The sequence below is a fragment of the Phyllopteryx taeniolatus genome, chromosome 19, assembly GCF_024500385.1.
Source record: "Phyllopteryx taeniolatus isolate TA_2022b chromosome 19, UOR_Ptae_1.2, whole genome shotgun sequence".
Lineage (NCBI taxonomy): Eukaryota > Metazoa > Chordata > Actinopteri > Syngnathiformes > Syngnathidae > Phyllopteryx > Phyllopteryx taeniolatus.
In genome coordinates this window covers 14,339,890-14,355,663 of record NC_084520.1, presented here as the reverse complement: position 1 = coordinate 14,355,663, position 15,774 = coordinate 14,339,890, and the positions used below count along the sequence as shown (strand labels likewise).

Sequence of the window (15,774 nt, the reverse complement as noted above, 5' to 3'; positions counted from 1 at the left end):
CTCAATGAAATGTGCAACTGTGCTGGTGGATGCTTTTGTTTAAGCCAAAAATGGAATTAAATCGATACATGTAGATGGATGAGTCTTAATGGATTTGTGCTAATCTAGTAATATTATTTAGTTGGGAACATTAAGCAAATCAACACACCATCTTAGCATTAGCATGTTACCATTGTAAATTTACAATTTGACATTCTTTTTCTCATTTTTCCTTTTCAAATATTACGAATGTCTTACAAAACTTTTTTTTTTCCGCATGAAATATACATATATTTTTCCTCTTTAAATTACAACTTCTCGAAATAATTTGAGTTTGATCAAGATATTGTCATTTGAGGCAGAAATAGCTTTCTTAGATTTACATTGCATTACAGCTCACCTTTATTCGAATAAATTAAGTGAAATAAAAAGACGGCTGAGACAATTTGGATGTGCTTTCTTTTTTTTCTTAAAACATTGCCGAAGTATCGGATCGGGACTCGATATCAGCAGATACACAAAACCAAGTGACTCAAACTCGGGTGTGAAACAAATGTGCTTGAGACATCCCTAATTTTCACTTTTTCTGACTTTATTTCCAGTTCTCTCTCGTCCATTTGAAACAAGCAAGCAACAAGAAAACTAGCAGTGATGTTTTGCAGAGTGCTGTACATTAGTTTTGTTACGTGCTTATTGAGCATTATTTTCGAACAACAAGTTGCTTCGCTTCACGTTGAGCGCTCGGGATGTCGAACACGGCCAGACAGTGTTGAATCGGGTGGGGGGAGGGGGATCAGAAACAATCCGCTGATCCTCTTTCCTGCCCGGCTCATCCAGCTTTGGAGCCTCTAAGATCCCTGCACGATATGAGACCTAAGAAGGAGCGCTTGTTTCTGCTAAGCCCCTGATGAGTGGGGTGTTTTTTGTTCCCCCCCTCCACATTCTTTGTCTCACCTTGACACTTCTGAATGCATGTGTGACGAAGTGACACCTACAACTCCATGCAGCTGTTTATTTGCCTGTTACAAGTACATACATACAGGAAGAGTTCATTTCATACGTGAAACAGTAAAAGTTCCTAATGTCTGATAGGAGGGGGATATGTGTGAGGGGGCGACGGCGAGTTTTGTCGTTTTGGGTGCACAACTCTTTGGCTCTTCAGGAAGCAGAGGAAAGTGTTTCCAGGTAAAGTTCCCCTAATTGGATTATGGACGTTTGATTGATGCCTCATTGATTGGAGGTGAAGACATTGTGGAAGAGGGGGAGGCTACGGGGAAAGCGCAGGGCGACCCAGTTCCGGCATTCCAGGCAGCGATTGCGGCACTGAAACCGGACCTCGACCCAATCAATAACACAATATATGCGTGTGTCACGTTATCAACACAACATACGATAAGGCTTCGCTAGCCACGCAATAAAACCCCTCAGGGATTCCCACTACCTTTTTTCCTTACAGATGCAAAAGGTGCCTCGTACATCTCTCAAATCCATTTCATGCTTCGTTTATTGTAACCCTTTTTTTTTTGTTTTTTTGTTTTTTATACCAGCACCGTGTATGCGAGTGAAATCATGCAAGTCATCTGCGGGGGTTGATATGGATTTTTCCCATTTAAATCATATCACATTGGAGATAAAGGGTGACGTGCTCTTGGTGTTTTTGCATGATCCTCAGAAAGCCCGTACATGTAAAAAAATATATCTTTTTTTTTTTTATCTACTTGAGGTGGGAATTGATCACAATATTCTGAAACCGATAAATAACCCCCTGGATGTATTTCGATGTCTAATCTTGCTTTGTTTTGTTTGTTTTTCAAAATAATGGTCAAACATTGAACATTATGACACACTTTGATATGTCCAGTTAGCTTTTTTTTGTCTGTTTGTTTTAGTACCAGATATGTTATCGCTGTATGTTGTACATTTAAAGGAGGCGTTTGCAATTAAAAAAAAAAAAAAAACACTTTTTTTTGTAACATTGTTAAAACAGTCATATTTACAGTCACAGCGCCCGAGAAAAACAACCAATTGGAGACAGATGGCACACACAACTTGTTCCCCCAGAAGAGAACCTTATTCATAATTGTTACTAGAACATTAAATGTTAGCGAGCTACATCTTTTTTTTTTTGTATTTAATTTTTTTTGCAAATTGCAAACACCCCTTTAACATCAGCACGTATGAATACGTTGTAAAATTGTTTGTTAAATACTTAAGACCTTTCATAATATCGATACTTAATGCTCGCGTATCGATACGGTATCATGAGAGAAAACGATACACCCTGATATCGACATTTTGTCCCACCTCTACGATTTTTCTATGGGAACTCATATCACAAGTTCGTCATAATTGAAGTAGGTGATGCCACTTTTGGCCCATGGTAGGAATGTCAAGCATTGTGATCAATACACCAAATTTGAACGTGATCCGAATACTGTGCGTAAAGAAGCTGATAAATCCGACGTACACGACCTTTTGGATCTACTCAGTGCCTTTTTGTGTACATTTTCTTCCTGTTAAGACTACTTTTAGTTGATATTTAAAAAAAAAAAAGTTGTCCCCCTCCTATCTTCCAAGTGCAACTATGCAATATGCTAATCAGCTAGCAAGCATAAACAGGGTAACGTCCATGGGTGCTGTCCGGAGAAGAGATTCCCCAAAAGGAGAAAAAAATATTCCGTTGTACAACTTGTCCTCAGAGTTCTCCCATTGTTCCTCATCGTTTTCGGATTTGGCCTCCTTGGAATGCTAATCCAGGCAGGACTAGATGAGACTAAAAATGTGGTCTAGACCAGACCTGGTAACCAGGAAGAACTATAGATCCAATCAAAAGGCTGAACCAGTCCAGCTGTAGTCCGTATCCGAGTGTCGCGACGAAGAACTTAGCAGATGGCGCACGTTTTTGACTTCCCATCACCTCCGCCAGCTGGAAAACAAAAAGGCCAGTGACCAGATGGAACAGTTAAATCTCAAAAGAAAATCACGAAGGAAGAATATCCAATGGGGAAAAAAAACAACTTGAAAATTCTTAATATGACATTTTTAAAGAGAAAAAAAATACATATTGTTGTCCAAGAATTATGACACTTGTGTTGCAATATTCCAACTATCTAAAAAAATGATTTTATTCTTCAAGAAAACCCAAAAAATATTTTTGACATTTGAAAATCATGATTCCCCCCCCCCCCCCCCCCCACGTATATTAGACTGTTAGCTCGATTTTCTTAGAATTTAGATTGATTTATTTTTTCTCGTATTAACTTCATTGCCCTGTGCGTGGCTTCAAAAGTGTGGGCAGAAACTGCTGGACGCTACCTTTCCTGGCTTCTTCCTCCTCCAGTTTCTTCTTCTCGTCCTCGATGGCCTTCATCTTGGCGTTGTACACTTCGGCCTGCTCGTTCCAGTGGGCGCGGTTGTTGTTGAGGCCGTCAAACATGGGCGTGATCTCCTTGTGGAAGCGGGAGAACTCCTGACAAAATGGACGGACAAGTCGCTTTGAGTCCAAGTCGGGGGGCCCACCACGCGTGTGCCATCTTGTCCAAATATTTTTTGGGTGATCGACAAACGGCCAAGGAACATTCCAACAGGATCAACTAACTTCATGGTGTTTTTCAACCAGGAACCAGCTTATGATGTGTTGCCTTTTATTCATGGGTAGTGTTCATTGCAAGGAATCAATGTTGAAGGGCTACTTGTTACAGAGCCCCCAACATGTTGTTTTTTTTGTTTTTTTTAAATATCTGGGCGCGACACAGATATAATGTGGTGACTAAATGCTCATTTCTGGCCACGAAAATAATAATTTGCAACACTGTGCACCCCCCACTCCAAAAAAAAAAATAATAATAATGAGGGAGAGTACTGAACTAAAAAAAATAAAACCATGAAAATTGTTGCTTTCAAGACAAAATAAAAATTAACAGAATTCTTTTTTTCCTATTATTATCCTAAAATTACAACTCATGCAAGAGAAATGTATGTTTATTCTCCTTTTACTCTCCTAAAATGTTTTCCTTGTAACTTTACTGCGATATTTCATGATTTACCGCTATTATCTAGTAAAATTGTGATTTTATTCTTCAGGAAAATGTTTTTATCCCTGAAAAATTACAATTTTTATTCCCTCTTTTGCCTTGTAATATTCTAAAGTTGTGATAAAAAAATTTTTTTACCTCATATTTTTTTCATAATATATTACAATTTTATTCTCCCAAAATGACTAAATACTAAACTAATTTATGACACAAAATATCAACTCGTGGTCAAGAATTGTTCTCCATTTGCTTCCCCAGACGTCCGTGTTGTTCATGGAAATGATATTAAACCCACAAATGAACACGTTGTGCGCAATTTATATCTACAGTGTATTATAGCCACTATCTAAAAAATGTTTTCTTTGTCATGCCTGACGCTCCATAGTTGATTGACATTTTACCTCTTGTAAAAAAATTAATAATAAAAAAAAAAAAAGCCACATGACAATATCAAAACAATTACTTCCTAACACATAACATTGACTGTTGGGCTCAATGGAATGTTTAAAAATCCGGACTTCATGTGCAAATAGCTTGTCTGCCTTCTATCACGGCGTTATCGCAACACAGCACGAAGGCTGCTAATTAAGTCATTACCTTGTACACAAACGAGCACACAAAGTCAATGAAACCGCACTGCATCTTGGGTAGCTGCTCGGCACAGTTCCTGTCCATCATGGGCTGGAAGAGAGAGACACACACACACACACACACGCGCAAAAAGCAATTTTTAGTTAAGAAAAATACGTTTTTTTAAAAAGAAGCAAATTTTACAGACTTACAATTGGTTGCTGGTCCAAAACAGACCTTTCCAAATCTCCCTGTTCCCAGAATTCTGCGGCGACCATCAGTGCGACCTGGAGACACATACAAGATCAACACCAAGAGCTCTAAAAAATTCAATAAAAAATCTTTTAAAACATATATTAACATCTATTTTTCGACGAGCAGGATAAATATGATATTGTTAACGATGAGGAAAAAGTTGTTTCGTTCATCTGTGTTGTCTTATTTTGTGATGTATTTCCAGTCTGTGGCGCAAAAAAAAAATCTTGATCCACGGAATCGCCTTTAAAATTGAACTTGCGCCTCGTCAATGCAAGAGGGAGGAGGAGTGCAGGCTTCTGCCAGAAAGCAATAAAACAAAAACAAAAACAAAAAAGACAGGAAGAGCCTACTAGAACAGATGCACTTCATTTGTTGTTGAGTTATAAGAGGGTGTGCAAACTTGTGCAACCACATTATCTCAGCTGTTGTATTTTTTTTCTTCCCCTATCAAAAATAATTTTTTTGTCATTTGAATAGTATTATTGCTTACATTAACTAAAAAAAAAAAAAAAAAAAAGTTTTGCAATAATTTATCTTGGTCTAATTTTTTTTCATCACAAAACTGCAATTTCAACAGGGGTGTGTAGACTTTTCATATCCACTGTAGGTTTTAATATTTCTATTATATCTATCTATATATCCATAGAGAAAGAAATTCATATTTTTTTTCTAGCGTAGTTGTAATTTTCCAATACTTTTGTCCATACATTGTAGTTCTTGCTGCGAAGGCCACTCACCTTGCTCTGCACTTCCCAGGGTTTGGTGATGGCTGACAGGTCGCAGCCGGTCATCATCATGGCCCTAGAGGAGCGAGAGACAGATAGCTAGTCCCGAACAGGGATGGAAAAAAACGAAACAAAGGTTGACGCATGATCGGCGGCCTGTGTGTTGCATACATGATGATCTCCTTCCTGATGGGGTTGTTGGCTATGAAGGACGTGGCCTCCTTTTCATCCGCCATTGGCTCCGTGGCGTTCACGATGTTCTGGAACATGGTTCTCTTTCTGCGTGACACACACACACACACACACACACGGACGATGTTCATTATGAAACAACATTGTGGCATTTTTGCATTTGTGGCAAAGGGAGAATTTCCATTAATTACAGCATTAAAAATGTGTTTGGGATACATAAAGTTGCCTCATAAATTCCCGGCTTCTGTGAGTTTCAACAAATGACAGTGCCCCACGGAGTCTGCCTAGCAACAAGTGACTGCGTTTGTGCAACAAAATGTATGAAATATGAATATCGATTTTTAAATGAACCTGATAAATATCATTTAGTTAATGATGATTATTTTAATAACTGATCTGTTGATTTTTATTTATTTATTATTTAATCCCATAAAGAAGCCATTTTTCATTTCCACCCTTTTATTAAAAAACAGGACATTATTTCAAGTACAGATCGCAAATTTTAATTAACACAATGACAACTAATTGTGAACAAAGAGCTTTTTGTCTTTCTGACGAACATGATGATTCATCGATGTATCAAACAGCCGCAGTTCAGCGCCAACTACTGGTGAGGAGGATTTACCTGATTTAAAAAAAAAAAAAAAAAAAACCCCGCCAAAAAAAAAAAAACATTTTCAAAATGTTGTCCCTCACGAATTCTACCCAGCAACAAGAGGCTTTGTGTCACAACTACTGCAACGCACTTGAAGTAAAGCGCCAGATCGGTAGCGATGATGCAGACGTCAAACAGGTGCTGCACGGTCTCAAACTGGCGCTTCTGAAGGTTGCAGAAGATGTTCAGGGTCTGCAAGAGACGGGCGAAAAACACGTCAGAATTTCAAAAGGGTCGGACGACGGCCTGCTGTCGGCGAACGCCTCGCACCTCCTGGCCCATGAGGGTCTTGCTGTACTCCAAGTGGTGCCTCTCCATGATGGATGAGCCGTGAAGTTTGGCCAGAGGAGATGCGCTCCTGGTGGGGAGGGGGGGGGGGGGGGGAAAAAAAAAAAAAAAAAAAAAGCAATCACATAACAGCGACACACAAACACACACACAGACACATGAACAGAATGAAATGTTTGCACTTGCTTGGTCTGGTAGAGGTTGTTTGTGCCTCTGTGGTCGATATCGTGGCAGAAAGCAGCAGCCACCATGGCGAAGGCATCCAGGTCGGAGTAGTACTTCCTCAGCTTCCCTGTCTGCGCACGCAGGCACAAGTGCATCGCTAGTTGCATGTACGCTCACTGGCCACTTCATTAGGTACACCTCCACACTCTTATGCAGTCATTCCCAACCAGTGTGCCGTCACAGGTCATCAGATGCGCCACTGGAAATTACCCAATTTCTCCTAATTGGTCGGAAAATCATTTATTTACTACAAATAATGTAGCTTTCGATAAATATTTATGCCAGCGACTGATAGTGATTAAATGGTTGGGAAAAGCTACATAATTAACCTGTTACATCCACTTTTTGTGAACTTGTGACTCATTATTCCCCCAGAATTCCAACCTAAATGACATGTCTGAATGCTAACCCGTATTTTATAATTGTTTAAGATTTTTGATTTTGAATTATGAATCCTTTTACGATTGGTTGAAAGCATGAGGTTTGGAGGAGCCATTCCGACTCATTCAAGTTATCAAATGTGGTTCTTTTCCCAATGAAATGAAAACATACAATTGTAATCATCGATGAATCTGTCATTTGTTTTTTCAATGAATTGAGGAATCCAATAAAAAACATTTCTTAATTCCCCATCCCTTTATTAAAAAATAGGACAGGATTTCAAATTAACAGTGCAGAAAATGCACACACATAAATTGATTGTCAATCAATCAATAAATCGATGATTAAAATAGTTCATTCCGATTCATTTGATCAGCGGTTAGTTGTCAATTCATCCATTTTTGCAGCTCTAACCTAACATCTACCGAGAAAAAAAAAAAAAAAATCATTAAAAAACTACCAAGGAAGAACAAGAAAAATGTAATGGTAATCTTCATTTCTCTGTAGGGAAAGTGTAAAATTTGCTGCTGGATTGGTTTTTTCCTCCACCAAAAATGAATACGGTACATTTACAAAGTGAGTCCCTTGTACTATTCATCCTTTGCATCGGCGGTGCTACCTGGAGCAGGCAGAACATGGTGTGTCCCACGTTGAAGCCGTGCCGCCAATTGTGGTAGGTGATGCCCCGGTAACCCTTCCGCACCGTGTACATCCAGCGGGTCAGCGTCTGAGAGAGCGAGAGCGCACAAAAGAATGGAGGAGAAAGAAGCATAACGGCGAAAAAGGACATCTTCGGCGGGGTCGCCGGAAGATGGAATATCGAGGCAACCTCACCTCTGCGGGAACTTTGAACTTCTCCACCACCCCGAGCTCGAAGAACATGCGGATGCCGGCCTTGATGAGGTCGAACTCCGACACCGGGAAGTCGCTGAAGCCGAACGAGTACAAGTTCTCGCCGCTGACGTTGTCGGCCGTCGGGCACGTCGCTCTCTGCGCACAAAACAGGACGTTCGACAGTCACGATCCGCCCATCCCGTCGGATTTTTGTATCGCGCTTGTTTATCCATTAATATTTCTATAGATAAAACGTGAAAAATCAGATCAGTCTCTTTTCAACCTTGATCGTCTGTTACATCATGGAAAGTTCATAAAACCAGTCCATCCATCTTACCAATAGTTTGTACATCTCCTTCTGGTCGCAGTCCTCCGGCTCACTGCTAAACTTTTCTTTGGTGTTCTGGGTTTCAGGCGAAAAGAAACAAAATGAGAAATAAAGTTTTGTGTTGACGCGTGATGCCGAGCGGGAAGGTCTGACCAGGATGGACTGCAGCTCGTCGGTGGTGCACGTGGTCTGGTACAGGAGCATCTCCTGGGCGATGTCTTTCCTGTACTCCATGTGGTTGAGTTTGTCGTAGGTGTCGCAGTTGAGCACGGACCAGCCCAGGAACTGGGTCAGCGCCTGCCGAGAGCGCAACGCAGGATGTTTACAAAAAAAAAAAAAAAGGCTTGGAACAAGTGGGAAAGACAAATGAAGATGAAGGAAGAGGGTGTGAGGGAGATCGGGTATGAGGAAACAAGGATCAACTGCTGTATCACCAACTTATCTAATTGCCTCAATAGTTAAACTCATTACCGAAATAAGTGGCAAATCTGTTTTGGATACTTTTTCTTCCACTAATAAAAGGGCAGCAAGTTAATGTGGAGCGCACACATTTTCAAATCACAAAGACCTTTTTCTTAATTGATGGGCTCATTGTGTGCAATGAGATCGGGGGGGGGGGGGGGAAAAAGAAAAGGAAAACGTGCAATCAGAGCCAGTAAATTGTTTTTAAGAAGTGGAAAGAAAAGAGCTTTTTGGAAGCATTCAATGGGCAATGGCGCAAATGGGATTCAAATGGCAAAAGCGAAATAAATGCAGTGCCCTATTTGTCTTTTTAGTAATCAGGCTACTTTGTTGTTTCATGGGGGACGACGCACGATGACAGGACTGTACGATGTTTTTTTTGTTTGTTTTTTTTAACGATGGTGCACTGTGAGCAAATATAGACAAAGTAATGTAATCCCGCCAAAAAAAGAAAAATAATTGTTGCTCTGCATGTAGGTTTGCATTCCCATTCATTAAACCGTTTTTTTTGGTTTGTTTGTTTTTTTTTATCCTGGTGAACGCTCCACTTGCGAGTAAACGTCAAAATATGAGAATACATTTTTCAAACAAAAAGGAAATGACGCAATCTGAGGACCGGCCGACTGACCTCGGTGATCTGCTCGTCGTATTCGTCGAACGGCTTTCCGTCGTTCCTGTTGAAGAAAGTGGCGATGCCCACGATTTCCTCCTTCTTGTTGACGATGGGCAGAGACAGAACGTTCTTGATGATGAAACCCGTCTCGTCCACTCCCTCTTTCTGCACGGGCGCGGGGTGGGGGTGGCGGCAGACGCACGCAAACGCACAAACCAAATTTGACGCAACATAAGAGAACGTATAATACTCGTGTATAATACCGAGTATGCACCTGAAAAGTGAAGAAGTCATCGGCGGCCACGTTCATCATGTTGCAAATCTGCGAAAGACAGTCAAACAAGTATTGTTTATTTACCGCCCCAAAAATATCTATCCATCCCAGCTATGTATAATGACAGACGACACAATGAGCAAGTACATTTCTGAGGAAATTGAGGCGAGATCATCATAATATATATATATATATACATGTATACTTTTGCGACATTTTTTTGAGCGCTATGAATTTTGGGAAACACTGCTTTATTGTAATTGGCACAGGTTTAGTCCCGTTTGCAATCAATTCATAGAGGTAACTCCTGGCTGCATTGCATCATGGGAAAACAGCACGAACAGAGAACTACTGCGTATTCCCTTTACTTTGAACTCAATGATTTGTCGCGGGTAATTGACGAGTGGGCGGGACCTACAAAGCCGTTCTCTGCCACGTAGGTGGGGAGTCCGCTAACCAGAGCCCAATGATCTGCTGGAGGACCGCTGAAAGAAACAAACAGCAACTTTTTGAGCAACAATTCATACATGATATGATTTGACAGTAGAGTGGTAATTTGTTTGTACACTTGTTTGACCGTTAAGAATGTTAAAATGTCACCTAAAAACATCTGTGCGGTTTTGGATTGCATTGTGCGGGTGTGTGAGCCGAAGTTGATTCCACTCACGGTATGACTTTAATTTCCTCCTTGCCCTCCAGGAGGTAGTCGATGATCTTGTAAAAGATGATTTCCTACATTTGGAAAAAGAAAAGCCAATATAAAAGCATGTCGACTAAAAGTAGCAAGCTGCGTCTTTTGAGAAGAGTTGGGTACCCTTCCATCTGGCGTTTTCGGTCCTTTATAAGGTTCCACGTCTCCCAGTTTTACGGGCCACTCGTCGTAGAATTCCTGATCAAAGCGAGTAGAGGTAGTTGAAGGTTCTAATCGTTGACTGTTAACTCTCGGCGTCATACGTGCGCTCCCATTGGTTCTTCAAGACCAACCTTCTCTTTGGTCATGTCCAGCAGGCCCACTGAGTATCGTTCGCAGTGGAGGTAGGTCCTCACGGTGTAGAGAGCTTTGTGGAACTGTCTCTCGATATCGGTCAACTCTTCAAAAACTTTACTGGCCGACCACAGCAGCACCTAGACACGGCCGCAAAAATGTGAGCGAACAAAAACGTTTGAACGATTTTGGGAGTGCGTCCGTGGACCTGATTGCAGCCACTAGCAAATGATTGCATGTGTTTGTTTTCGTGGGGCTCAGGCATATGTTATGTTTCAATATTTTCACATTGTGCTCGTATTTATTACGTAAAGTCGGCCGCCAGCGTGTCTTATAATGTTAAATGAAAGCTTTAACAAATGAATAGCTGCCTAAAGTTTGAAATTGATCTCTTATCGGACGTCGGATTTTGAAAAAAGGCTGATGCCGATACGCGTCAAAATGCCCAATATCGGCGCTGATAATCAGCGAAAACTGTCCAGTGGAAAAAATCGATACCCGGTGGATTAAATGAGAGCTGATGATGGAAGTTACAAGTTCTCCTTTTGACTTTTCTCAGTCTCAAAAGAGTTTGTACCCGCTTGTATTCTTTCATGACCTCACCCAGCGAGAATCGAGAAACGAATCGACAAGGAATCGGATCCATTAGCAGTATCGATAATCAAATCGGAATCGCTACATTCGCGTCAATTCCCATCTCTAGTTAGCACATTTGCCTCACAGTTCTTAAATTGTGGGTTCAAATCCGGGCTACCTGTGTGGAATTTGCATGTTCTCCCACGTGCTCGGGATTCCTCCCCAATTTCCCAAAATAGCTTGTTTGTCTATACTGTATGTGGCCTTGCGATTAGCCGGTGACCAGTCCAGGGCGTATCGAACCTCTCGCCCGAAGTCAGCAGGGATGGGCTGCTTCTCACTCGCAGCTTCGTTGGCTGCTTGAAAGGATTGTTCCAAATCTAGTTGATCTCAAGGGGAAATTTCGTTTTGAGAGAAAATATTCAAGGTACCTGACTCCTCCTGGACTCCACGTTGAACATGTAGGTTGTGTAATGCTGCAGGGCGATGACGTGAGCAAAGGCCATGTACTTGTGGAAGAACTGAGGAGCACGTTGGAAAGATTAGAGCCAATGGGTAAGCGCTACAAATATGTGATGTTTGCAGTCCCGGCATTGTTTTGCAAGTACCGCTTCATCCTCGGGTGTGAAGTGAGGCGCTCCGATCTTGTTGAGCGCCGTGACCACCCCGAGGCACTCTTTGTCGGCCATGAGGGGGAACGTGAGCATGCATTTGGTCTTGTAGCCCGTCTGCTTGTCCACAAAGTCGCTGAACTTTTTGTTCTGGGCGAAGAAAAACAGAACATTTTGACGTCAGTTACCCATTTAGTCCCATGTGGTTTAATTAAGGACGTCACACAATAAACTTCTGCCAAGACCACATTGATGACTACAGTTTCTATATTTCTCCTCCGAAATTAATTTCATCTTGCTTGCTTTCATAAATAACCGGTGATTAGTTGGCTTGTCAGTAATCAACCTTGATGGCAGACAACTCGGAATTAATCACAGCCTTTTGATTGTATAACATCTTTTGAGTAATGATGAAGTAGCGAGCTGCAATAAAAGGTCCTTTAATGCTTCGTATTTTATTCTTGACAAATTGAGGCGTCACCTTCCATATTTTTGGGCTAAACAAATTAAATGGGCCGAGGATGCTTTTAGACGCCAGCTATCTTTTTATAGCCCGTTTAAGAGCATTAGCGAGACAAACACACGTCGACAGCCAGCGGACAGAACATTAAGCACACCCGCACAATGTACATGTGATAAGAGATGTGACATTTTCACAGCGATTGTGCAATATTTAGTTCATTGGAAAAATATTTTTTGTCATTAGTGTGCGCTTGGGAGAGCGATAACATCGGCATTTGATCCAGTTTTATCAATACTATAGCGAGATGTCACATAACCATACGATACATCACAGTATTGATCATTTGGCCAACACATACATAGCGATAATATCCCGATACTTTGCTTGTGTGACGATCAATTTGTTGGGAATCAATGCATTACGTCACAATATCAATACTTTGTCCCACCACTATTAACCATAAATAGACACAACACCTGGTATATCGATAAATACTTATGACATTGTCAATAAAAACTCTACTGGAGCTTCCATCCGGCCTCTACTGATTGTATCACAATAAAGACATTGATGAAAGAAATCCGACTGCCGCACAGGGATTGACGTATTCAAAAGTTTCCATGACTTCAGAGAACGACATATGGATATCTGATCTCGGGCTGCAACTAACAAATATTTTAATAACCAATTCATGTCAACTATTTATTTATTTTACAATTAATTGTATTCATTTTTTTTTTTTTTTACATTTCCATGTCTTTATTCAAAAACATGACACTATTTCAAAATGACAGTGGAGAAAATGCACAAACATTAAATTGATTATGATTCAGTGGCAGGTTTGGTCTGTAACATCAGAAAATAGACGATTGGGAGGCTACAATTTTGAGGATTTGGACCATTTTAAGTTAACGTCTCGAAACGATGAATCAATGATCAACATAGTTGTCGATTCATTTGAGAATCGATTCGTTGTTGCAGCTCTGGTGTCACGTACAGCGTGATATTGCTATTTTGTCCGAGCCCTTATTGCACTCACAAGCATAGATTTTGTACTTCTCACCTGGGAGATGTCGGGAACATTTTGGGGCTTTTTGGAGGTGGCCGTAAAGCCCACGATGCCCATCTCCAGGGGGAACACGATCTCGGTCTGGGGGTGCACCAGGTTGCTCTCGTACTTGGACGTCGGGGTGACGTCGAAGAGGGACGTGGCGAGCTCGGGTATCCCGTTCCTGGACCTGCAGAAGTAAAAGCTGACCCTGTCGGCCTGCAGGATGAGGGCCACCCGCTGCAGCACCTTGTGCAGAGACTCCTCTACCACGCCTTGCTTTTGCAACGCCTGCACCAGCTCGAAGATGATGGCGGCCTCCTGCACTGCATTGACATCCTTGAAGGAGGCCGTGTCCTTCACCTGGACTGTCGCGGAGAAAGCGGCCGTGAGGGCCTCCGCCCGCACCTTCTTATCAAAGTATTCTTTGGCGAACTGCGGGTTGTTGTCCAGATATTTCGCCACGCTGTCTTGATCCGCCATTCTTGCAAATTGTAAAAACTTTTGACTCTCCTACTAAAGCATCACCTGTGAGGGGGGGGGAGAAAAAAAAAAAAAAAAAAAAAAAAGTCCTAAAGCGGTGAGTGCATCCTCCTCCGTGGTCCCCAACGGGAGTCACTGACGGTGTCCCGGGACGCATTGCGGCTTAGAGGCTGAAAGGCTCAAAGCGGCCGCTAATTAATGTGACGTCATGCCGTTAAAAGCACTGCTCTAAGCGTCCTTAACCCCGGCAAATCCCAGCGCTGATCATTTTATATCTGGCTGTGCTGCCTGTGTGCAAGGGGGAGAGTCGGTTCAGGTGTGATGCATCCACGGCGGGAGGAAATAAGTGAAGGCCCTGCTCATGACACATTGTGACAGGTCAACTCGCGGCTGCTGGGTGTTCAACCCAACTTTATGTGGAAGCAGATCATTTACAAGAACAGAAAAGAGAGTCGGGGGGGGGGGGGGGGGGGGGGAGGGAGACAATATAAAGTGTAAACAGAAGGTAATAAAATGAAAACTGAAATGCAGGCGAGAACGAGAACAACAACAACAACTATAAAATTATGAATGTGAGCAAGACACAAAAAGTGCAAGTTGTATTAAGGGGTTATTTTTCTACTGAATTTTCCTGAGGCTGACAACACATTCAATATCACTTTGATAATAAACACATCGGGGTTGCACAATTATGAAAAACAAACCTCACCTGAGGAATGCGGAACTTGGAGAACATTCAGCAGACTGTCAAAAATGTGAGTTGCTGTATGTGCGGGAAAACTTTAGTTTTTAATGACTAAATAATCATGTAAAGGCAGCGTTCAGCTTGTAAGTACGGCTACGACTTGTAGCCTGAGGTTGTGTCAGCAAAGTTCGCCAGAATTTAACACACTTTAAGGTCATGTTGAGGCCTGCACCTCATTAGAATTCATTCCAGCCGGCATAAAAATGATGGTGTGTCTTGTCTAGTTTGTCATTAAGGTTACTTTTCTTCTACTTTGATTGTTGTTTCAAATATCGCCTGTACAGTAAATAAAGGTTTAATGATGCACGGTGCCTTCTACTGCTCTCCCGATTCACACGTGCTCCCTGTGATGAAGTCATCATGGAAGTCACCATCCTCCAAGTTTAAATGGGACCATTAACAGGACTTGGGACATGTGAGACCTAAACAAAGATGGCTGCCTATTATTAACCGCACTGTGGGAGGTCTGCTTTTGTTGGTCGGCTGCCTGGCAAGACAAGCGGTGCCTCTTTTTCTTCATTCGTTTCGTAGGCGCAGATACGCAAGGTGAGGAATGTTGCAAGTAAATTGGATGTGTTGGCACTTCAGGAATTGGTGACGTGTGGTGTTAAATGCATGCCGATATACCGCAGTATCCCGTTGTCGGTATCATTATGGCTTCTTGCACAATATCCTAATGTTCTGCCGACAGGGTTGGGCGAGTTCCATCTAAAATGTCTTAGCAAATACAAATTTATCACGGCGGCTGCTTACATTCCAGACTACCCCTGCCATACGCGAAAACCAGGAAGTAGCGACCAAGTATTGGTACTTGGAATATGGTATTATTTATATATATTTGAAAGTTTCATGCATACGCTTCAACGCCAAACATCAATACAGTATATGCATGGGAGGCATTACTTTTCACACATTCAATTTTATATTTGTTATATCTCCCCCCCCAAAAAAACATCAGCTGCTATAATTTTGTCTTGTCTTCTAATGTCTTACAGCAAAAAAACAAAACAAACAAAAACTCCTTTAAGTATGTGAGGGGGATTTA

At 41.6% G+C, this 15,774-nt stretch overlaps 1 protein-coding gene across 1 annotated transcript; it reads right to left on the bottom strand.

The window, feature by feature from the left end:
- Positions 1-550: 550 nt before the first annotated feature.
- pde6c (phosphodiesterase 6C, cGMP-specific, cone, alpha prime) lies at positions 551-14,066 on the bottom strand. Its single transcript, XM_061756241.1, has 22 exons — positions 13,517-14,066; positions 11,988-12,140; positions 11,811-11,900; positions 10,803-10,943; positions 10,633-10,707; positions 10,486-10,550; positions 10,237-10,303; positions 9,819-9,866; positions 9,560-9,709; positions 8,623-8,766; positions 8,479-8,544; positions 8,142-8,297; positions 7,927-8,034; positions 6,888-6,997; positions 6,684-6,771; positions 6,505-6,605; positions 5,738-5,845; positions 5,579-5,642; positions 4,796-4,870; positions 4,611-4,694; positions 3,295-3,448; positions 551-2,905 (listed from the first exon to the last, which is right to left on the bottom strand). Exons 1-22 carry the CDS (start codon positions 13,982-13,984, stop codon positions 2,862-2,864), a joined length of 2,559 nt encoding a protein of 852 aa, XP_061612225.1. The 5' UTR covers positions 13,985-14,066; the 3' UTR covers positions 551-2,861.
- Between the last annotated feature and the right edge of the window lie 1,708 nt (positions 14,067-15,774).

What these genes read in the sequence shown, in the direction of transcription:
- pde6c (XM_061756241.1), bottom strand. Translation starts at nt 13,984, where the DNA reads ATGGCGGATCAAGACAGCGTGGCGAAATATCTGGACAACAACCCGCAG. An exon ending in GAGGAAATTAAAGTCATACC is followed by an intron (nt 10,304 to 10,485) that starts GTGAGTGGAATC and finishes TGTTTCTTTCAG; the next exon opens with CGGTCCTCCAGCAGATCATT. An exon ending in ATCAGGAAGGAGATCATCAT is followed by an intron (nt 5,643 to 5,737) that starts GTATGCAACACA and finishes TCGCTCCTCTAG; the next exon opens with GGCCATGATGATGACCGGCT.